This window comes from Oryctolagus cuniculus, chromosome 4 (assembly GCF_964237555.1).
Source record: "Oryctolagus cuniculus chromosome 4, mOryCun1.1, whole genome shotgun sequence".
In the NCBI taxonomy this organism is placed as follows: domain Eukaryota; kingdom Metazoa; phylum Chordata; class Mammalia; order Lagomorpha; family Leporidae; genus Oryctolagus; species Oryctolagus cuniculus.
In genome coordinates this window covers 82,887,965-82,912,152 of record NC_091435.1, presented here as the reverse complement: position 1 = coordinate 82,912,152, position 24,188 = coordinate 82,887,965, and the positions used below count along the sequence as shown (strand labels likewise).

Below are 24,188 nucleotides of genomic sequence, written 5' to 3'. Positions count from 1 at the left end.
GCCCAAGCACCTGGGCCATCCTCCACTGCACTCCCGGGCCATAGCAGAGAGCTGGCCTGGAAGAGGGGCACCCGGGACAGAATCCGGTGCCCCGACCGGGACTAGAACCCGGTGTGCCGGCCACGTGTGTTCTTAAAGGCAAATTAAAAGCAAAGTTGATTTTAGAGTTTATCATTGTGAGGAGAGGTTAAATAATGAAAATCAAGTAGAACTTGAATGAGTGAGGAAAGGTGAACCTTGGGAAGATCCAGAGGAGAGTAGACAGAACAGCAGTTGATACTGGAAAGAGCTGAGCATATTGCTGCTGTAGCCAAGAAAACTCGTGTAGCTGGAGCTGAGTGAGCAAAGAATTTAGGATAGGCAGACTGACCTGGGCAAGCGCAGAGTTCTCAGCTTTTCTTTTTTCCTCACTATCCAATACACTCTGTGACTAGAGGGACTTTATTTACTGTTAAGTATTCATTATACCTAGAATAGTTTTTGACACATAACTGGTCTTCATTAAATATTTGTTAAATCGGGGTTGGTGCTGTGGCGTAGTGGGTAAAGCCACCACCTGCAATGCCGGCATCCCATGTGGGCACCAGTTAGAGTCCTGGCTGCTCTGCTTTCGATCCAGTTCTCTGCTATGGCTTGAGAAAGCAGTGGAGGATGGCCCAAGCCCTTGGGCCCTGCACCCACATGGGAGACCTGGAAGAAGCTCCCGGCTCCTGGCTTTGGATCGGCACAGCTCCAGTCGTTGCAGCCATTTGGGGAGTGAACCAGTGGATGGAAGACCTCTCTCTCCCTCCCTCTCTCTCTCTTTTTCTCTCTCCTTCTCTCTCTCTCTCTCTCTACCTCTGCCTCTCTGTGACTCTTCCTTTCAGATAAATATTTAATAATAATAAATATATGTTAAATAAATGATTAAATGGCATAATCTGAAATATATTGTGTAGAAAGAAAGCAGTTCTCATAATATTATGGGGCTTTAAAAATTAATGAAGAAAAATGGAATTGACAGGGCCAGCGCTGTGGTGCAGTGGGGGTTAACGCCCTGGCCTGAAGCACCGGCATCCCATATGGGCGCTGGTTTGAGACCCGGCTGCTCCACTTCCGATCTAGCTCTCTGCTATGGGCTAGGAAAGCAGTAGAAGATGGCCCAAGTCCTTGGGCCCCTGCACCCATGTGGGAGACCTGGAAGAAGCTCCTGGCTGCTGGCTTTGGATTGGCGCAGCTCCGGCCGTTGCGGCAAATTGGGGAGTGAACCAGCTGATGGAAGACCTCTCTCCCTCTGTGCCTCTCCTCTCTCTGTGTAACTCTTTCAATTAAATAAATATTTAAAAAAAAAAAAGAAATTAAAAGAAGGCATATTTTCTAGGAACTTTTCATAGTCCCCTTATAGTCCTTATTTCATAAGAAGAAATGTATACTTAATTTTTACGTTGCCATTCTGTGGCATTTGTGCCTAGTCCTAGTTGCTAAGAATATCTTGTTAATTTTAGAAGTACTTAATATTTAATGAAATATTGGCTGAATAAAGTTAAAAGGTGAAAATATTAAGAGCCTATTCAATAGTTAAATAAATGATAACATTTTTCTAATTAAAGTATATACAGTCTTCTCTTGGCATCTACAGGGGATCAGTGCCAGGACACTTCATCCCTAAACCAGGGATAACAATCTGGGAATGCATAAGTTTGTTCTATAAAGTTACATAGTATTTGCATATAACATAGACACATTTCTTTATATTTTAAATCATCTCTAGATTATTTATAATATCTAGAACAATGTAAAAGCTATAAAATTGCTCTGAGTAGGGAGTAATGACAAGAAAAAATGTTTATGCCTGGGGCCGGTCTTGTGGCACAGCATGTCACGATGCGGCTTGCAACGCTGACATCCCATATTGGAGCTCTGGTTTCAGTTCCAGCTATTCCACTTCTGATCCTGATCCTTGCTTATATACCTGGGAAGGCACTGGAAGATGGCCAAAATGCTTGGGCCCCTACCATCCATGTGGAAGACCCAGATCAGGTTTCTGGCTCCTGGTTCTGGCCTGGCCCAGACCTAGCTGTTGTAGCTATTTGGGAAATGAACCAGCAAATGGAAGATCTCCTTCCCTCCCTCCCTCCCTCCCTCCCTCCCTCCCTCCCTCCCTCCCTCCCTCCTTCCCTCCTTCCCTCCTTCCCTCCCTCTCTCTCTCTCTCTCTCTCTCTCATGCTCTGCTTTTCAAGTAAGTAAATCAGTAGTTTCTTTTTTTTTAAAGATTTGTTTATTTATTTATTTGAAAGGCAGAGTTGCAGAGAGAGAGAGAGAGGTCTTCCACCTGCTAGTTCACTCCCTAGATGGCTGCATTGGCCTGAGCTACGCTGATCTGAATCCAGGAGCAGGAGCTTCCTCCAGATCTCCCACATGTGTACAGTGGCCCAAGGACATCCTCTACTGCTTTCCCAGACCAGAGCAGAGAGCTGGATCGGAAGTGGAGTAGCTGAGACTTGAACTGGCGCCCATATGGGTTGCCTACACTGCAGGCAGTGGCTTTATTTGAAAGGCAGAGTTAGAGAGAGAGAACTTCTGTCTGCTTGTTCACTCTCCAAATGACTGCAACATTCAGAGCTTGGCCAGGCAGGCTCCAGGAGCTTCTTCTAGGTCTAGCATGTGGGTTCAGGACCACAAGCACTTGAACCATTCTCTGCTGCTTTCCCAGGCACATTAACAGGGAGCTGGGCCGCAATGGCCGGAGCTGCGCTGATCCAAAGCCAGGAGCCAGGAGCTTCTTCCGGGTGTCCCATGTAGGTGCAGGAGCCCAAGGACTTGGGCCATCTTGTACTGCTTTCCCAGCCCATAGCAGAGAGCTGGATCGGAAGTGGAGCAGCCAGGTCACCAACCGGCACCCATATGGGATGCAGTGCTTCATGCCAGGGCATTAACCCGCTGTGCTATAGTGCAGGCCCCAATAGTTTATTTTCTTTTCTTTTATTTGACAGATAGAGTTAGACAGTGAGAGAGAGAGAGAGACAGAGAGAAAGGTCTTCCTTCCGTTGGCTCACCCCCCAAATGGCCGCTACGACCGGATCTACGCCGATCCGAAGCCAGGAGCCAGGTGCTTCCTCCTGGTCTCCCATGCGGGTGCAGGGCAACTGGAGTAGCATTCTGATACGGGATGCAGGTGTCTCAAGCTTAACTCACTGTGGCCCAATGCCTACATCAGAGATACTTCTTTTTAGAACTTGGGTTTTTACCTGTGAAATCAGTAAGTGAATATTAGAAAATAATTTATCTTGGGTATTCATACCAAAAAACCCAGTATTCTTTTAAAAAGATTTATTTTCTGAAAGGCAAATTTACAAAGAGAGAAGAGGCAGAGAAACAGAGAGAGAGGTCTTCCATCCTCTGGTTCCCTCCCCAAATGGTGGCAACGTTTGGAGCTGGGTCCATCCAAAGCCAAGAGCCAGGAGCTTCTTCTAGGTCTCTCATATGGGTACAGGGGCATCCTCCATTGCTTTCCCAGGCCATGAGCAGAGAGCTGGATAGGAAACGGAGCAGCTGAGACATGAACTGGCACCCACATGGGATGCTGGCGCCTCAGGCAGATGCTTAATCGACTAGGCCATGGCGCAGGCCCTGAAAGTACACTCTTGATTGATATTTCTGCTATAAATTGGAGAGCCATTAGGAGATTGTTCTCAAACATTCTTTGGATCCTATAACCCCATTTTAAATAAATCTCCCTAGCAAAACAACGTAAGAGGAAAAAGTTCTCATGAGCTTTCACTAAAATATTTAGGCTAATTTTCTAAAAATAGCATATGCCTAATATTTGAGGTAGATGGGATATTTGGAAGTGTTATAGAAAATGTTGAAGAAAATAAAACAACAAAATAATATACATATACTAGTTAAATCCAATAAAAAGGAAAGGTGTAATGAGTTTTTTGGTTTTTTAAGATGTATTTGTTGATAGATTTTGGAAGAGAATAGAATTATGTGACTTGTTGGTCTGTTTTTGGCATCCTTTCCAGATAGTTATTTGCACATAAATTCAAAATTGAGTTGCCCTATGAAGTGGGCATTTGACCTAGTGTTTAAAATATCAACTACGTGGGTTACATTCTTGGCTCTGGCTTCTGACTGCAGGGTCACGTCAGTTCAGTCCCTGGGAGGCATCGGTAATGGCACAAGTGGTTGGGTTCCTGCCACCTGTGTGGGAGACATGGAATATGTTTTGCTCCTTACTGTAACCTGCCCAGTTCCAGCTGTTGCATTGGTTAACTCAGAGCTTTCCCTCTTTCTGTCTTTTGTCCTACCTCTCAAAAAAAAAAAAATGAAATTTTAAAAAATTTAGCTTTTAACAAATAACAGTAGATAAAAAAGACAGCAGTTAAAGTTGAGAAGTGCTTGAAAATGGACAGTATAATTACATATGTATGCAAAATATGTATAAAATCTAAATATTGAAAATTCCAGATACCATACATGAGCATAAATACCATATGAGAATAAGCTTAGTAATTATATGGAAGGAGGACAACTTCTGAATTGAAATAGAAATTTTTTGAAACAAATGTTGTGTAACTTTATTTTTACAGGCCAAAGAGTGTGGCCAGATGCAGAATAAGTGGCTGATGATAAATATCCAAAATGTACAAGATTTTGCATGCCAGTGCCTCAATCGTGATGTATGGAGTAATGAAGCTGTGAAGAATATTATCCGGGAACATTTCATTTTCTGGCAGGTGAGAAGGAGTTCAAATTTTTTGAAGTTTTTTATTTTTATAATGTGATATATTGGGGAGGAGGAATTGGCTTATAAAATGGGAAAAATTAACTTTGAATTAAGTTACATAAAAAAGTAAAACTGTCCATTATGGATGGAATAGTAAAAACAAGTGAATGGCAGCAATGAACTACAAGAAAAAGAGGAGTGGAAAAGAAAAAAAACACCATACAACATGAAGGCTCTTCAGAAAGTTTGTGGGAAATCAATATTATGAAAAAGCTGTGCATTGATACTAAACTTTTTACACAGAAATAAATTTATCTTTAATTCCATTTTCTGGGAATTTTTAAAAATACCCTAATTTTCTTATGCCAAAAAATTTTAAAACATCTTGATAGTGAGTATACACCTATACTGTTCAACAGAAACGGAACTCAAGATGCATCCTTCTGAAGGGGCCAGCGTTGTGGCATACAAGGTAAAGCCTCCACCTGAGGTGCCAGGATACTGTATGGGTTCCAGTTCGAGTACTGGCTGCTCCACTTCTGATCCAGTTCCCTGATAATGCACCTGGGAAAGCAGTGGAGGATGGCCCAAGTACTTGGGCCCCTATACCCATATGAGAGACCTGGAAGAAGCTTTGGTCTAGCCCAGCCTGGACTGTTGCTGCCATTTAGGGAGTGAACCAGTGGATGGAAGATATCTCTCTCTCTCTCCCTCTCTGTAACTCTGCCTTTCAAATAAAAAAAAAAAATCTTTTTTTTTAAAAAGATGCATATGCTATTTAAAAATTTTTCATAGCCACATTAAAAAAGGTTTAAAGTGAAATTAATTTTGGTAGTATATTTTCTTTAAATAAATGTATTAGTAGTATGTTTTACTTTTTTTGTAGTAAGTCTTAAAGGTAGGGTGTATATTTTATACTCAGAGCACATCTCAGTTTAGAGTGGCCACCTTTCAGGTGCTTTAGTGACCCATGTGGCTGTGGCTACCATATTGGATAGTGCAGATGTAGATGATCATGGACTAATAGACAGACAATTGGCCAAGTCTTAGATTTTAGCTTGAGTCTAATACTTTAAAAAATTTTTTTTTATTTTAAAAATTTAATTGAAAGGCAGAGTTAGAGAGATCTTCCATCTGCTGGTTCACTCCCTAGATGGCCACAACAGCTGGCTGGGACTGTGCTAGGCAGAAGCCAGGAGGCTGGAGCTTCCTCCAGGTCTTCCACATGAGTACAGGAGCCCAAGCACTTGAGCTGTCTTCCACTGCTCTCCAGGCACATTAGCAAGGAGCTGGATCAGAAATGAAGCAGCTAGGGCTCAAACTGGCACCCATATGAGATGCCAGTGTTGGCAAGTGGTGACTTAGCCCGGCTTCACCACAGTGCTGACCCCAAGTTCAATACTCTTCAGCTGTTTATGTCCTTAGGCATGTCACTTAGCCCCCTCGCTCTAGTTTACTTTATTGCAAATACTGAGCTAAGGTTAGATGATCTTGTGTTAGCTTTTTATTTCATGAAAAGTTACAGAAAATAAAAACTTTTGAAAGAACTATATCTTTTTCCTACTACAAGATAATGGTATTAATTTTCCCATTCATAGTTTATAGCCCCTAAATTCTATGCATCTTTTTAATGGTGAATATATTCTTTACAAAATAATATATTTTTTCCAGTTTATATTGATTGAGGATCTCTTTGTACAGCACTATGCTGAATACTCAAATTTATAATCTTAATATATTGTGATTTATTAAGATATATGTGATTGAGAGTCAGGAATGATGTGGGTGGACAGATAACTTGACAGAAAGAGCAGTACTTGTGCTCAACTGAGAGAGATGGATAAATGATAAGTGCCCAGCGGGGCTGAGGGCAAAATGTTGAATGAGTTCACACCAGATGACCTTCATTTTCTCTTTGACAAAAGAATGAAATTCAGATACATAGAAGTTTATCAAGAGTATATTTGTAGAACTAATTGATGTTGGTGTATAAGCAAAGTTATATTGGCCCTTTCTTTAGAGGCTGACTTTATTTTAAATCAATAATTTAACAGGTTTATCATGACAGTGAAGAAGGTCAGAGATACATACAGTTTTATAAGCTAGGGGATTTCCCCTATGTTTCTATCTTGGACCCACGGACAGGTAAGATACATGTCAGCTTACAGTCTTTAACCTATCCTTTATCTTCAGTTACCCAAATGATGAACCTTTAATATTTGACTAGACTTGTTTTGTATTTTTAAATTAAGATTTATTTATTTGAAAAGCATAGTTACATAGAGAGAGAATCAGAGAGATCTTCCATCTGCTGGTTCATTCCCAAAATGGCTTCAATGGCTGGAGCTGTGCCCATCTGAAGTTAGGAGCCAGGAGCTTCTTCCGGGTCTCCCATGTGGGTTCAAGGGCCCAAGTACTTGCCATCTTCTGCTGCTTTCTCAGGAGCCGAATCAGAAGTGGAGCAGCCGGGAATTGAACCAGCACCCATATGGGATGCCAGCACTGCAGGTGGCAGCTTAACTTGTTGTGCCACAGCGTGGGCCCCTAGATCTGGTTTTAGAATTGTAATTTAGATACTGAATTCTTGTTTGTTTCCTTATAATGGTTTAAATATCTATCGATATATTTAAGGACTCTTTCATGACAACCTTGTTTTATAATTTTTTAGTATTCTTTGAAAAAATAACATTCATCTTTCTCATTATTTTTCAAGTGATTCCTTTAGGTTTTTTATCATTAAAATATTGATTGTTCAGGTACAGGTGGTAATCCCACCAGACAGAGATTTGGGTTGGTTTTAGTATTAACTGAATGTGTTTGTATGGGTGTTGCTTTGTCTGATTCTCTCCTTCCTAAGGTAGTTGCCCTATCATAATGGTAGGAATCTGTTGAATGAGTTTTAATTGTTGTGTCCACTTGGTTAAAAAGACAGAGTGTAACCTAACCTGACGGGATGGGGATATGAATTCACAATAAATTTTAATTAAGCATAAGCCAAAAGAACTACCAGATGTGAATGTTCAGGAAAATATTGATTTTACTCTATTATGTGTCCTGGTTTTTAATCTTCAGGTCAGAAGCTTGTAGAATGGCACCAGTTAGACGTATCTTCTTTCTTGGACCAAGTGACAGGATTTCTGGGTGAACATGGGCAACTGGATGGACTTTCTAGCAGCCCCCCTAAAAAATGTGCCCGCTCAGTAAGTATGACCAGAAAATGGTGATGGGCAATTCAGGGTGGTTGTATGGCAATTTCTTGTGTAAAATAATGGCAGGGATAACACTGGAAGATAGTAGACAATTACCATAAGTGACTGTATAACATCTTAGACACCCATGTTGTATTTTGATATTTTCTCGAATAAGGGTTCCATCTTCATGAAATCCCAAGGCGTGTATTTCTAGTCTTTCGCAAGTTAGGGTGCAGACATATTAACTAACATCTGGATCTAGAAGTAAACTATGGAGTGTGTAGAGCAGGAGGTCTGACTTGGCAAGCGTGGTGGTAGAGGCTTCTGCTTCCTCAGGCATCAGCAAAAGGCTTTTGGTATCCAGATCTAGCAATGGAAGTGATATATTTACTATAACAACTCTTGTGGTTCAATTGGCCTTTACTACTGGCTATATAGCTTCAGAGCCTGAATCTGTGTACCCCTTTTAGAGATTATTTCTAAGCTTGATTTCTAAAGTATGTTTTTATTAAGCCAATGTATTTGATAATTGGTTTCTAGAGTACGTTAGGTAAGAGACCTTCAAAAATGCAGCAGTCTCACATTGATTGTAGTTGCTATTTGGGATGATGGTAGTGAGAATAGAAATGATTTTATGCTTTTATGACTTTGGTAACCCACATCAGGTAGTGATGAAATAATTCCTTAAGTTACACCTTGAAATGCCTATTTAAGAAAAAGCTTTAAAAGGTAATATAGAGAAGTCTTTTTTAAAGCATTAAAAAAACCCTCCTTTTTCTTTCTTTTTTTTTTTTTTCTTCATTTATTTGAAAGGCAGAGACAGAGATCTTCCATCCATTGGTTCACTCACCAAATGTCCCCAACAGCTAGAGTTGGGCTAGGCTGAAGCTAGGAGCCTGGAACTCAGTCTGAGTCTCCCATGTGGGTGTCAGGGACCCAAGTTCTTGAGCCATCACCTGGTATCTCCCAGAGTGTGCATTACTGGGAAGCTGGAGCAGAAGCAGAGGTGGAACCGGAACCCAGGCACTCCAATATGGGATGCAGGCCTCCCAGGTGGTATCTTAATTCATCTCCCCTGCGGTGTTTCTTAAATTGCCATTGAGGGTTTCTTACCTTTTGTATTCATAAAGCTGGTATTTTAAAAACAGCAGAGCCTGAGCCTGTGAGTTTCTAGATTATGGCATAAATTTTTAACCTTACCATGTCTCTTAAAAATTAAATCCCTTATTGGGAGAGTGGGGTCATAAAATTGGAACAAATAAATAAGAATAATTTGGATAATTGGTACTGTAGACCCTACTTCTAATACCAAATTCTCTGCTATAAAATTTATGAAACTGCATGCAAGAGAAACCCAAAAAAATGACTTATACAAGGAAGAAGTTTATTTTTATCAGCAAGATGTTCATATAGGCAGCCTACAGCTTGATTCCTGAAGATCTCTTCTATAAAGAGTGAGGTTCCTCCTGTTTCATTCCCTTCTATGCTTAGAATTGGGTTTCATCTTAGTGTTCACTGTGTAGATGCTACATTGCCAGGTACCATATCTACATTCTAAACGTGGATGAGAAAGAAAGGTGTGGTAACTCTTAGTACAAAGGTAAACAGCCACAGAACAGTTTTGCATAGTTAACTAGACATATTTTCTTGAACAAGTAAAATAGAGATTGTATTAATAAGGAAGTCAAGGAGAATCTTGGAAGATAGGAGATGGGAAGCTAGCAGTGTTATTCTTTAGAAACAGCCTTCAGTGTCATTATGTGTAATCATTCTAAGCCATTTGCATGTCACGTAGGTACATCTATTTTATTTTGTGTGTGTGTGTGATTAATTTGCCTTAAGTGTATTTAAAAAATTTTATGGCTTTATTGAAATTAACATGCAGTAAAATTAAACATACTTACAGTTTGTCAAGTTTTGACACTGAGCATCTTTTCACATACTTTTTTTCCATCTATATATCTCTTGGTGTAGTGTCAATTCAGATCTCTGGCCCATTTTTAAATTGCATTATCTTGTTATTGATTTATGAGAGTTCTTTTTATATTGTAAATACAAGCACTCTTGCATATGATTTACAGATATTTTCTCCCAGTATATTGCTTGCTTATTTTTATAATAGGATCTTTTCAGAGTAAATTTTGAAGTTTTCATGAAATGCAATGTGTCAATGTCTTCAGTTGAAAAAAAAGAGCTCTCCTGTGCTGGTTTCACTCCCCAAATGCTTGCAATAGCTGGGTCTGAACTAGGAACCAAGAACACAGTCCAGGTCTCCCAATTTAGTGTCAGGGACCCAAATACTTGAGCCATTATCTGTTGCTTCACGGATCTGAATTGGTGGAAAGTTGCAATCTGGAGCCAGAGTTGGGACTCAGGCAGGCACTCATTTGGGGTGCCAGTCCTTTTACTGGTATCTTTCCCACTGACCCAAATACCACATCCAACTTTTCTTTTATACTTTGTACTTTGGGATCTAAGAAGTCTTTGCAGAACCCAAGATTTTACTGTACAATTTTTATGATTTTAGGTCTTGAATCTATGATTCATTTCAAATTAATTTTTGTATATTGTTTAAGGTTGAGTTTGGATTTAAAAATTTTTTATTTTGTTGCATATAGCTAGCTATCCACTTATTTCAGCACAGTTTGTTGGCATTGAATTCCTTTTACATCATTGTCAAAAATAAACCAAATATATATTTTGGCTCTGTTTATGGACTCTGTCAATTCCGTTGATTTGGTCTGTCTTTTATAATAGCATTTCACTGTCTTAATTATTGTCACTTTATAATAAGTCTTGAAATCACATTGCCATCAAATAAAAGAAATCACATGGTATAAGATCTCCAGTGTCTTTTAAACAAAACTGTTTTGATTATTTCAGGTCCTTTGCATTTCCGTGTAAGTTTTAGAATCAGCTTGTCACTTTCTACCAAAAGTTACTGAAATTTTGGCTGAAATTGCATTGGCTCATGGATCATTTTGAGAATTAATGTCATAACAATTGAATCCTTAGGTCTATGAACATGCAGTGTACCTCTCTGTTTTTAATCCTTGCAGCAATGTTTTATAGTGTTTGAATACTATGTAGTTTGCAGCCTCACTAAATTCACTTATTAGTTCTAAGTAGCTTCTATATAGATGGTCATATTGTCAGCAAATAAAGACTATTTTACTTCCTTGCCTTTTATTTTTCTTGTCCTGTTGGCAATGGCTGTGATCTCAAGTGCAACATTAGATAGAAACAGTGGTATTAGGCATCCTTACCTAGTTTCTGATTTGAGATGAAAGACATTTAATCTTTTACCATGATGTTGTCTGTAGATATATTTTATTAGATTGAGGAAGGCTCCCTCTCTTCATAGTTGGCAGAGTTCTTATCCTGAATGGACTTGTCATGGTCTTTTTTTTTTTTTTTTTTTTTTTGCATCTATGGAGATAATCTCATGGTTTCTTTTTCTTAAAAATAAACTAGAAATCTTAAAAAAAAAAAAGGGGGGGAGGGGGTGCCAACACTGTGACATAGCAGATAAAGCCACTACCTGCATCTCAATGGGTGCCAGTTCGAGTCCCGGCTGCTCCACTTCTGATCCAGCTCTCTGCTATGGCCTGGGAAAGCAGTGGAGGATGGCCAGAGTCCTTGGGCCCCTGCACCTGCATGGGAAACCTGGAAGAAGCTCCTGGCTTCAGATCGGCGCAGCTCCAGCCTTTGCAGCCAACTGGGGAGTGAACCAGAGGATGGAAGACACCTCTTTCTCTCTCCCTCCCTCCCTCCCTCCCACTCTCCCACTCTCCCTCCCACTCCCACTCTCCCTCTCTCCCTCTCCTCTCTCTGTAACTCTTTCCAATAAATAAATCTTTTTTTTTTTTTTTTTTTTTTTTTTTTTTTTTTGGACAGGCAGAGTGGACAGTGAGAGAGAGAGACAGAGAGAAAGGTCTTCCTTTGCCATTGGTTCACCCTCCAGTGGCTGCCGCGGCCGGCGCGCTGCGCTGATCTGAAGGCAGGAGCCAGGTGCTTCTCCTGGTCTCCCATGGGGTGCAGGGCCCAAGCACTTGTGCCATCCTCCACTGCACTCCCTGGCCACAGCAGAGAGCTGGCCTGGAAGAGGGGCAACCAGGGCAGAATCCAGCACCCCGACCAGGACTAGAACCCGGTGTGCTGGCGCCGCAAGGCGGAGGAATAGCCTATTGAGCCACGGTGCCGGCCTAAATAAATAATGATATTCACCCCCCTTCCCCATCCACCATCTCTCTCTGCCTTTCAAATAATTTTTTTTTAAGATTTATTTATTTAATTTAAAAATTTCTTTAAAAATTATTTGAAAGGCAGAGAGAGAGATGGCGGACGGGGAAGCGGGGTGGATATCATTCGCTGGTTTAATCCTCAATGCCTGCAATAGCCAGGGCTGGGCCAGGCCAAAGTCAAGAGCTGGAACTCAATCTGGGTCTCTCTCATGGGTGGCAGGAACCAGGTACTTGGTCATCACTTGCTGGCTTCCAAGTTTTATATTAGCAGGAAGCTGGAATTGAAAGCAGAGCTGGAACTAAAACCCAGGTACTCTGATACGGGACTCCAAATGGCATCTTAACTGCTGAGCTAAATGTTGCCCCAGAGTGAATTTCATTGGTTGATTTTTAATCATTAAACCTTGCATTCCTGTCTCAAACTCACTTAGTTATAAGCATTAATTTATATATATGTGTGTGTATATATATATAGTTAGTTTTGATTTGCTAAAATTTTGTCAAGAATTTGAATTCATGAGGGATGTTGGTTTGCAGTTTTTTGGAGAATTTTTATTGTGGTCCTTTCTTCTTTGTAATACCTTGTTTTGTCTTTGTCAGGTTTTAGTATCAGGCAAATGCTGCCCTCACAATGAATTAGGAGATGTTTCCACCTCTTGTTTCCATGAGAATTAACATTATTTCTTCCTTAATGTTTTGTGACATTTATCAGTTAAGCCACCTGGACCTACAGTTTTCCTTTGTGGGAAATTTTAAACTACAAATTCTATTTTATTAACAGATAATAGGACTACTCAGATAATCTACTCGGAGTGAGGTCTGGTGGCTTGTATCTTTCTAGGGATTTGTCCATTTTGCCTAAGGGGTCACAAATACTAACAGAGTTCATTTTTTTCTCTTGTTCCTTTAACGACTGTGAAGACTGTTGCTGTTGGTGATTTGTGGCTTCTCTTTTTCCTGACAGTCGGACTAGAGACTGTCCGTGTTACTGATCTTAACAAGTCAACTTATGGTTTCATTGATTTTTCTTCTGTTGGATTAATGTTTTCTAAATCATTAATTTCTGTCCTTTTCTCTCCCTTTCATCTGTTTAGTTTGGACTTAATTTTTATTTTCTTTCTCTAGGTGGACACTGTTTTTGTTTTTTGTTTTTTTTTTTTTTAAGGGAGAAATGAGATCATTAATTCAAGTCCTTTGTCTTGTAAACACGTAATTCTGTAATTTCTCCTTATATACTGCTTTAGATCAATACTGCAGTTTATTTTCCTCTCACAACAAGGGAAGCTAACATGGAATTTCTTAAGTGTACATGTTTTGTTTTATAAACATAATTGAGATTCTGTAAGTAATAAATCAGAGAAGAATGGATATTGGATAGGAATCTAGCAATGTCTGCCATGGCTACGGTCTTTAAAATCAAGCTACATGTTTATTTTGATATTAAAAATATCTATGCTGGAAGCATCAGTATGCTAGTTGCTGTGGTGGTTCTTTATTTTTGTTTTTAAAATGTCCATTCCAATTTGGCTAAGACAAAGTCCTTGCACTCTAGTAGCTTAAATAATAGAAACATTACACCAGAAAATAATAGTGGCAAGCTATTGTATTTCTTATGCTGTGTTTGACTTGACTGTTTCTTGGTTTAACTGGCTTTTTGTTTTGTTTGTTTATTCTTTCCACCTGTTTTATGAATATGTCTCACAGGAAAGCCTTATAGATGCAAGTGAAGACAGCCAGCTAGAAGCTGCCATCAGAGCCTCTTTGCAGGAGACACATTTCGATTCCACACAGACAAAACAGGACAGCCGCTCAGATGAAGAATCTGAATCTGAACTTTTTTCTGGCAGTGAGGAGTTCATATCTGTCTGTGGCTCTGATGAAGAAGAAGAGGTAGAGAATCTTGCCAAGTCCAGAAAATCTCCTCACAAAGACTTGGGGCATAGAAAAGAAGAGAACAGAAGGCCCCTGACTGAGCCCCCAGCTAGAACTGAGCCTGGGACAGCCACAAACCACCAAGGATTGCCAGCTGTGGATCCTGAAATCTTGGAGATGTCACCTGAAAGATCAGATGGAGTAGTGGAGGGGGCAGATGTAAATGGTGGGTTACATCATAGACTTACTCATTTAAAAACTTGAATATTACTGAATGGCTTTGTTTATGTATTTATTTAAATTAATCTTCTGTCTTAAGCATCTGTGTCCCTTTTTTTTTTTTTTAAATCTTTTCATTAGGACCAAAAGCACAGCTGATGTTGCGATATCCAGATGGGAAAAGGGAACAGATCACTCTTCCAGAGCAAGCTAAACTGTTAGTAAGTATCTCTAATTGGATGCATTTGCTTGAAGGAGAGAAAACTAATCAGACAGAGCTAGTTCCATGAATATTGCTGAATGAGCCTTTGAAGTAAATGTTGGGTATTCATCTGATCTCTAACTGGAAACTCGTATCTGTGGCAAATCTTTTTCTTTCTTTCTTTCTTTCTTTTTTTTTTTTTTTTAACATTTGTATTTATTTGAGAGGTAGAGTTAGAGACAGTGAGAGGGAGAGACAGAAAGAAAGATCTTCCGTCTGCTGGTTCACTCCCCAAATGGCCACAATGGCTGGAGTTGCACTGATCTGAAGCCAGGAACCAGGAGCTTTTTCCAGGTCTCCCACGCGGATGCAGGGGCCCAAGGACTCAGGCCATCCTCCATTGCCTTCCCAGGCCATAGCAGAGAGCTGGATTGGAAGTGGAGCAGCCGGGACTAGAACCGGTGCCCATGTGGGATGCCAGCTCCTCAGGCCAGGGCTTTAACCTGCTGCACCACATCACCGGCCCCTATTTATTTGTTTGAAAGTCATAGTTAGAGAGAGGGATAGACAGAGATCTTCCATATACTGGTTCATTCCCCAAATGGTCGCAACAGCTGGCTGGGGTTGTGTCAGGCAGAAGCTAGGAGCAGGGAGGTTCATCTGGGTCTCCTAAATGGGTGGCAGGGGCCCAATCACTTGGGCTGTCTTGCTGTGCTTTCTCAGACACATTAGCAGGGAGCTGGATCAGAATTGGAGCAGCCAGGACTCAACTGGTGCCCACATGGGATGCTGGCATTGCAGGCCGTGGCCTAACCTGTACCTCAACACCAGCACCAGTTCCTAAGATTTAAATTGTGTATCATTCTGAAGCAGTGTGATGACATGTTTCACCATCCCATTCTATTCTTTCCAAGACATGAATCATGCCTTTGTCCAGTGTGTATCCTTACTGTATACACACAACCCTGTTAGTCACCAATCACCTCTTGCAGTGCCTCAGTACTTGTGGTCAAGTAACCCTTATTTTACTTAATGGTCCCAAAGCTTAAGAGTAATAGTACAGCAGCCAGTGCTGTGGCGCAGAAGGTTAACGCCCTGGCCTGAAGCGCTGGCATCCCATATGGGCGCTGGTTCAAATCCTGGCTGCTCCTCTTCCGATCCAGCTCTTTGCTATGGCCTGGGAAGGCAGTAGAAGATGGCCCAGGTTCTTGGGCCCCTGCACCTGCGTGGGAGACCCAGAAGAGGCTCCGGGCTTCGGATCAGTGTGGCTCCAGCCATTGTGGTCATTTGGGGAGTGAAACATTGGATGCAGGACCTCTCTCTCTCTCCCTCTCCCTCTCCCTCTCCCTCTCCCTCTCCCTCTCCCTCTCCCTCTCCCTCTCCCTCTCCCTCTCCTCTCTCTGTGTAACTCTGACTTGCAAATAAATAAAAATAAAAGAGTAATAGTACAGTATATTGTTACAATTGCTCTGTTTTATTGTTAATTGTTGTATGCACTTAGTGTTCCTAGTTTATAAATTAAACTTTAGGATCCTAGAGAGTGTGGTTCTGTCCATGATTTTAGTCATCTAGTAGGTTCTTGAAACATATCTCCCATGGAGAAGGGGGCCCCCACTATACAGACTTTTTTTTCTTTAGAGAGGTTTGTGAAGCTAGAGGGAACAGTGGTCAGTAGTCAGAGGGGAAAGGTGATTGGAGAGTCTGAGCCTGTTTAAGTTTCATGGGGAGCATTTGTGGAGAGGGAAACAGTGAAGAAATTGTGAGGAGATACTCTGTAATAGGTTTCTAAGAGGGCAAGAAGGGATTCACTGCATGGGTGGCAAGATTGGTCATAGGTAGAATGAAGGATGTATTATCCCATCAAGGTGGCATGTACCAATGCCATCTCACTAGTCCAAGTGATCGATTTCAGTTCACAATTGATCACACTGATAGGTCTAAGAGTCAAAGGGATCACACAAACAAGTCTAGTGTCTGCTAATACTAGCTGATAGAATCAAAAAGGGAGAGAACAATCCATCATGGGAAGCGGGATACACAGTAGACTCATAGAATGGCAGATGTCCTAAATAGCACTCTGGCCTCAGAATCAGCCCTTAAGGCATTCGGATATGGCTGAAGAGCCCATGAGAGTATTTTAGGCATGGAAAGCCAAGACACCCTGGGGGTGGAGGGGAAAGAAGACCTAAATGGAAGATCTCTGCGAGTGAGATCCCAGTGGAAAGAATGGGGCCATCAAAGGAGGAGGTACCTTTCTCTGAAGGGAGGAGAGAACTTCCACTTTGACTATGACCCTGTCGGAATAAGATCGAAGTCGGCGAACTCAAAAGACTTCCATAGCCTTGGCAACTCATGACTAGAGCCTAGGGAGATTACTGACGCCATAAACAAGAGTGTCAAATTGTTAAGTCAACAACAGGAGTCACTGTGTACTTACTCCTCATGTGGGATCTGTCCTTAGTGTGTTGTCCAATGTGAAGTAATGCTATAACTAGTACTGAAACAGTATTTTACACTTTGTGTTTCTGTGTGGGTGCAAACTGATGAAATCTTTACTTAATATATACTAAATTGATCTTCTGTATATAAAGATAATTGAAAATGAATCTTGATGTGAATGGAAGGGGAGAGGGAGCGGGAGATGGGAGGGGTGTGAGTGGGAGGGAAATTATGAGGGGGGAAGCCATTGTAATCCATTAACTGTACTTTGAAAATTTATATTTACTAAATTAAAAAAAAAAAAGAATGAAGGATGTATTTTCCCTGATAACAGGAAGGAAGGAAAACAGATAAGATATTTTAAAATAAGGACATCAATTTTATATATAGCAATTGACTTGTTATAGGGGAGATAATTCTGTATATTTCAGTATTACTTAATGGTCCTAAGTTACTGGATACAGATTTATTATCTCTCCATCCAGATGTTTGTATTGATATTTCCATCAATACAAGGGTAAGCTCTGGTTTTCAGAAAGAGTAACTTAAACTTAATATTTCATTTAACATTAAAGAAGAATGTTACTTCATTTGGTGAAAAAACAATTAAAAGTGTGAGTTCATCTTGGTGCACAATTTTAAAACCCATGCAGGGGCCAGCACTGTGGCATAGCAGGTAAAGCTGCTGCCTGCAGTGCCAGCATCCCATATGGGTGCTGGTTCTAGTCCCGGCTGCTCCTCTTCCGAAGAGGAAGAGCCAGAAGAAGCTCCTGGCTTCTGGCTTCAGTTTGGCACAGCTCTGGCCACTGTGGCCATTTGGGGAGTGAACCAGCAAATGGAAGACCCCTCTTTTTCTCTCTCTGCCTCTGCCTCTCTGAGCTCTGCCTTTCAAATAAATAAATAAATAAATATTTTTGGGGAAAAAATGCATAGTTTTCTAATACCACATTTCCTATTTATTACTAAAATTTTTTTGCACCAAAATAAACTCATACTTTAAAATTCAGTTTTCCATGAACTTCTTGGAGTAGCTTCATGTGTTTAATTTGCTACTGTTACTGTGCTCTTTATTTCCATCTAACAGCTTTGTCTTCCTCTTGTTTCTTGTAGGCTTTGGTGAAACACGTCCAGTCTAAAGGGTATCCAAATGAACGTTTTGAACTTCTTACCAACTTTCCTCGAAGGAAACTGTCTCACCTGGACTATGACATTACATTACAAGAGGCAGGCCTTTGTCCTCAAGAGACTGTCTTTGTGCAGGAAAGAAATTAACACCATGGCCTGACCTCTCTCAGCTTACCCCTTTTTCCCTTTGTCCTGTGAGATACCGTGTCACTAAGTATGCATTTTGGCTCATAGGACCAGAGAGCCAAAGCTGGGCAAGCAAGTCACCTACCTTCTCTTTTTTTTCTTGTTCTTTTCTATAATTAGTCTCTTCTCCCACTCCCCCGTCCCCTTCTTTTTCTTGTTCCTTTTTTCTTTTTCACTCTTTGCTTCTAACCTAATCTGGTGACCAAAAGGAAGTATAAGACCTCTCCTAGTACTGGCAGCAGGATATGTGTGTTCCAATAAGTGGTCTCCTGCACAGCAGTTTTTCCGGGATCAAATGATAATGTCACTCCTCAGACCCTCTTTGGCAAAGGAATGGCTAGATTCAGCATAAGAACAACTCCCCTTTTTTCATTTTTAGTAGACAAGAAATTCTCCAGCACATACTTTATTTGTTCTTCATGTAGGAGATATCGCTTAACAAATATCCAGGTTTTTGTGTACAAGATTTAAGATTATTGCTCATCATATTTAATTTTTTTCAAAGGATTCCTATCTTCCGGCTACAAGAATTATTTCCATGATATGTGTTATTGGCAGAATGAGTGCTAAATGTAGGGTGTGTAGCACGAGTGACTTTTAATGTCCCAGCCTGAGATGACCTTCTTCATTATAACTCTGTTAGCTGAATCAATCCTGCTGGTCCTAGGGTGGAACCTTAGTGAGCATACTGTGGTGACTGTGGTAGGAAAATGCTTGCTGTTTTTGCCAGTACAGCAGGGTAGTTCTTTTGGCCCCTCCGTTGTCTGAGTCCACAGTGATCTGTGGGAAGGTGGTTCAGTAATCATGCAGTGCGGTGGCTTGTATTTGTAACCACTCTGGTTATTGATTGTCCTATGTGCTTAAGGCATACTTGTGTCTGTCCCAGGGGAAGAAGAAAAAGCATGCAGCTGAGAGTTGCTAACCATGTTCCTTTGGTTAGAAGTAATGGTTCATTTTTTTGCCCCTCATTGGAATAGTCTCTGAAAGGTTCTGGTTGACTGATTATGGTTAATTCCTCATGCTATTTCCTCTCAAAAGGTATCAGAAACAGAAAGCCTCTCTAAGGGGAAGACCTTTAAACTCAACTCATAAAATATTTAGTAAGGGGGTGGTGGAGAGTATCAGTCATCTTTCAGATGTTGTGGGTGTCTTTCTGCCAACAAAAGCCACGTTCAAATTATAATTGATGGATACTTTCACAGTATTCACCAGAGGCCATCTTGAGTCCACACAGTACCATCATCAGTTTCGCTGTGTGCTCAGTTCGTAATTTGAGCTTTAAATAGAGTCCTCTGAAGGAAGAGCAGTGATTCCGGTGACAAAACCAGAACTTTAATTTGTTAAAAAACTGTAAGCTAGAATTGGAAATGTTTTGTCAGTTGGAGGTTGAGATTGGTTCTTTTACCTGAGGAGCATGAATTGCTGTTGCTTGGAGACCTTTAAGCTCCCATCTGCTTTAATTAAGATCACTCTCTGGCAAGTAGGGAATTAAAAAAAAAAAAAAGCTGTTCATTGTAGTGTACAATTATAGGATGTGGTTCTAATGGTTGCATTTTGAGGAACCCTCTCTGAAGAATGAGTTGTACATCTCCTCAGAAAATCATGGAAAATTCTGTTTTATTCTTCAGTGAGTCCTTTTGAATTAATGTTCTTACATTTTTTCTAAGTCTGTGTAAGTGCTTATGTATAAGTATATAATTGTATAAATATTTATAAATATATTTATATAATTACAATTTCATTTATATGTTGAGTCAAAGTTCTCTCTTTAGATTGATGACTGAATAATACCCTTTTGATTTTTTTTTTCATAAGCTCCGAAGGCTTATCTAGCAGCTTCTGATTGGTTGAGGAAACATGGTTGTCATGTTACTTCCTCAGTGTGTGTCTGAATTTAGATTACATCCTTGTTATCTGAAGAATAGAACTATGTATGATGAAAGGTGCACTGGAGGGTAAAAAACCTGCTGGTAATCGACAAGGTCAGCCATCCAAGTCAGGGAGGCACAGGGTAGGAGTGAGGGTGTGGTCAGCGTTGTGCTCTTGAGGGCACCCATCTCCACTGCAGCAAGTTGCTGCCAAAGCCCAAGCTGGTGAAAAATGTGAAGTCAAGAATTGTCCCTATAGGACTGTTTGATTCTCTCTGACCTACTACTGCTCTTTATAGAACATGCCCAGAGAACCGGAGACAACATGCTCGTTGACACAAGGAGGCAGTTCTTTTCAACTCGTTTCCAGCAGTGGTATATCCATTTAGGAGAAGCCAAAGTAACTTTTTCAGCTTGGGTTATTGTGAGATGACCAAGCCTATATAAAATGATTTAAAGAAGGAACAGTGTGTGACACATTCATCCAGCTTACATACCACTGAGGTATTTAGAATACAAGATGTAGAGGGTTTGATTTTATTTTGACGTAGGAGTGTAATTATCTTGGGTTGGTGAACCCCTCAGGCAGAGGCTATTGATTGTACTTGGGGAAGAGTAATAAGGAACATGGCCTTGCTCAAGACCTTCATCCACTCAAGGAGCAAACTCCTTCCAGTTTGCCTTACTCCTGGTAGTTCCTTTGCTCTTCGATGGGGAGGTGTTTCTGAATAGATTTGGGGTCAGTAAGGCTGGGTAAATTCATTCCTTGTAGGTGTTGGAAACAGCTTGAAAAAGGTTTAAAATGTAGGGAGGCAATGAGCAAGATAGACTTGGAGAGTGACAGGAGAAAATACAGGGAGGGGGAAGGAAAACTAATGAGCAAAAAGAGGAATACTTTTTAAAAATTTGATTTAGGGAGGAATTGGAGAAAGAACCGTGCCAAATGAAGAATGGGGAAGTCGTTCTGAGTAACTCGTATGTGCTAGGTCCTTTCTACGTGCTTTCTCCTTTAATCTTCCTAGGACTCCTGCAAGTAGTTTATTTCCCCATATTATAGCTAAGGGGAAACAATGTGAAGTTGAGAGGACTTGTTTCGGATGTCATAGCTAGGAAGTGGCAGGTCACAGTTGGAATCCAGATTCCATGCTCTTCACTCCCTTGCTGTGTTCCCCCACAGCAGGAGGGTCAATTTACCCAAAAGATTCTCATCCCATTGTTTGGATTTGTAAATTATCTTTGCTTTTATTTTTTAAAGTTAGGAGCAGTAGTTGAGATAAACCTGTGGGATTTGCAGTATGCCTGTAAATTCTTATTTATGCCATTATTTAGAGAAGCAGATTATTTGCTTTTAAAAATGATGCACTGATGAAAATGTGAAAGGAAAATAACTGTGTGACATTATTTGTTAAGAATAAGGGAAAACAATAAAAAATTTACCTTTTTAAACCATTTTTCAGAAAAGATAAAATTATCATTCCTGTGTTCCATGAAATTCTGTTTCCTTGACTCTGTAAGTCAACAACTATCGATTGACTTCATAGTCAAAGTTGAAAATTTTTGAAATTTAAGATCTGATTCCAGCCAGTTAGGGAGACGCAACACTTGTGATAATTGGAGAACATGTAAATGTTCTTTCTGGGTTTGAACTGTAATTACAAAATAAATTTTGAAAGGGAAAGTGTAGTTAGGGAAGTCTCATGAAGAAATAAGGCTGAAAAGTGGCAAACACTGTAACTCAAACTTTATGATTTACCTGTATTCTTTAACTTCACCTTTCAGAACTACTACATTTAGGGCACAAAATTCATCAATAGAGCATAACCAGGACCCAAGTAGGAAAAGATTTTTGGCCCCACCCCACATTAAAGATTGCTAACTAGCAATCTTTGGACACTCAGTAAAAATACCAGAAGGAGGCATAGAAATTGAAAAAAGAAGGAGAAGCTTAATTTCTCTATCCGGTTACATGCTGAGGGTATAGCATATTATATGTGCTATGCAGAAAGGCCACTCTGTAGATTTAAGTGTGGTTAGGTAACAGTTCTGTTACTAATTAATTTTCATCTTAGCAAGTCTTGTTCTTCTGAGTGTTGAATTCTTTGTGTGAAAAGCAAGAGAATTGGGTCAGATTAGTTCCTGGTCTTTTCAAGTAAAAGGGCTTGTAATTTTAAAATGTGAGGATGTATATTTAATATAGCCAATTGCGTGGATAGAGAAAATGTAAATGTGCACATGGAGGTGCAAAGTCCTTGCAGAAACTAGGAACTCATAGATTATAGAGCACTGAATTAAGTTGTCTCTGAAGTCGTTTGCCACTCCAAGACTTGATGCTTCTGGTTTTTCCCCTTATTATGTATTATTCCTAGAATAATTAAAGGAGAACTTGCTAATCAGTTTATTTTTCTTTCTTCCTTTCTTTTCTTTTTTTCTGTGTTCAGATATCATTTTCCCTTCCTCCCTCCCTCCCTCCCTCCCTCTCCCTCCCTCTCTCTCTCTCTCTCTCTCTCTCTTTCTTTCTTTCTTTCTTTCTTTTCTTCTTTCTTTCTCTTACTCTTTTTTTTAACTTCTTCCCAGCTGCTCAGCTCTTTTCTTTTTTTTTTTTTTTTTAAGATTTTTTTTTTTTATTTATTTGAAAGACAGAGTTACAGAGAGAGGTAGAGACAGAGAGGTCTTCTGTCTGCTGGTTCACTCCCCAGATGGCCGCAACAGCTGAAGCTGTGCCGATCTGAAGCCAGGAGCTTCTTCCGGGTCTTCCACGCAGATGCAGGGGCCCGAGGACTTGGGCCATCTTCCACTGCTTTCTCAGGCCATAGCAGAGAGCTGGATCAGAAGTGGAGCAGCCGGGTCTCGAACCGGCGGCCATATGGGATGCCAGCACTTCAGGCCAGGACTTTAACCTGCTGTGCCACAGCGCTGGCCCCATCTCTCTCTCTTTTTCTTTCCCTTCCTTCCTTCCTGCCTTCCTTTCTTTTTCTTTCTGTTTCTTCTTCTCTCTTTCTTTTTGTGTCCAGGTATCGTTTGCCCAAGACCTTGATCTAACCTCACTGGGATGACTGAAATCTCCAAAAAGGAGAGTTGTCATAGTGACAGATTTAGTAATGATCTTCTAAACAGTTCATTAATTTTTAAAACTGCCTAGTCTGTGTTGAGTATGACTAAAATGTAATTAATGAGAACTAAATATGTCACATACTGGAGTTAAATTTTATTTTACTTGTTTAAAGTACTTTACTGGCTGAGCAATTTATGTATACTTTAGAATTCACTCTTGGATTTGGTAGAAACAACTTTTCAGCATCCCATTGGGCTGACTTTTAAAAATATTTCTTATCCATGGAGTGTACTTTGACTGTGTCATTCCCCCACTTCCACTCTACTTTTGACTTTCATTTAACTGTGTAATAGTAAATGATGGGTGCAGGTTGATGAATAAGAATGTCTTGTAAAAAACTAAAAAGTAATGAGAATGGGAAAAACCAACCCTTCTGATGAACATGGCAATTTTCCAGTTACATGAGCCTTGATGAATAGGCTGAAGACAGCTGTTTACTGTGAATATTTGGCTTGCGTGGGCTGAGCATTTCAGTCATTGTGTTGAACTTAGTATTACACAGGGGGCAATGATATTCTTTAAAATGGAAAATGACAGAGAATACTACGCCAGGATATTGATTTCTTCTGTTACATATAGAGTTGGCATCCCAATGATGATTATTTGGTTTTTGACTCACCTATATGTCAGTCCTATAATAGAGAACTTAGAATCAAGAGAAGTTTTGTTTTTCAGGAGAGAATATGATGGTATTGGTAGTTTCCTATGAAATGAACTTCTGTGATTAGATCAGATGAGATCTTTTATTATAGGATCTTTTAATTCTACTTTCTCTTTGACTTCTCCATTCTCTATTCTTGAGTTTTAATATTCATTCTCTGAACATGAGTCATGATTTTTAATGTAATTGTTTAAGAAATTCCATTGCTAAGTCTTAATATATAACCTTTCTCACTTCTTGTTGAATTGGTATATAAGAGAGGAATTTGAGGCAAACACGTCCTTTTTGTAGTTCATTTTCTCTCTACTTATGGAGGATTCTTACTCCAAGATGGTTATTCCAGTAATTATCTCTGTGA

At 40.2% G+C, this 24,188-nt stretch overlaps 1 protein-coding gene across 2 annotated transcripts in view; it reads left to right on the top strand.

Moving 5' to 3' along the window:
* Window positions 1-19,934, top strand: part of UBXN7 (UBX domain protein 7) — a 64,625-nt gene extending 44,691 nt beyond the window's left edge. For both annotated transcript variants that reach the window (XM_002716533.5, XM_051818969.2), the window contains exons 6-11: window positions 4,575-4,721; window positions 6,766-6,856; window positions 7,784-7,911; window positions 13,851-14,244; window positions 14,379-14,458; window positions 17,989-19,934. In XM_002716533.5, coding sequence (XP_002716579.3) covers window positions 4,575-4,721; window positions 6,766-6,856; window positions 7,784-7,911; window positions 13,851-14,244; window positions 14,379-14,458; window positions 17,989-18,150 — 1,002 coding nt within the window. In that variant the 3' untranslated portion in view covers window positions 18,151-19,934. The remainder of the gene's footprint in view (window positions 1-4,574; window positions 4,722-6,765; window positions 6,857-7,783; window positions 7,912-13,850; window positions 14,245-14,378; window positions 14,459-17,988) is intronic.
* The last annotated feature ends 4,254 nt before the right edge of the window (window positions 19,935-24,188 follow it).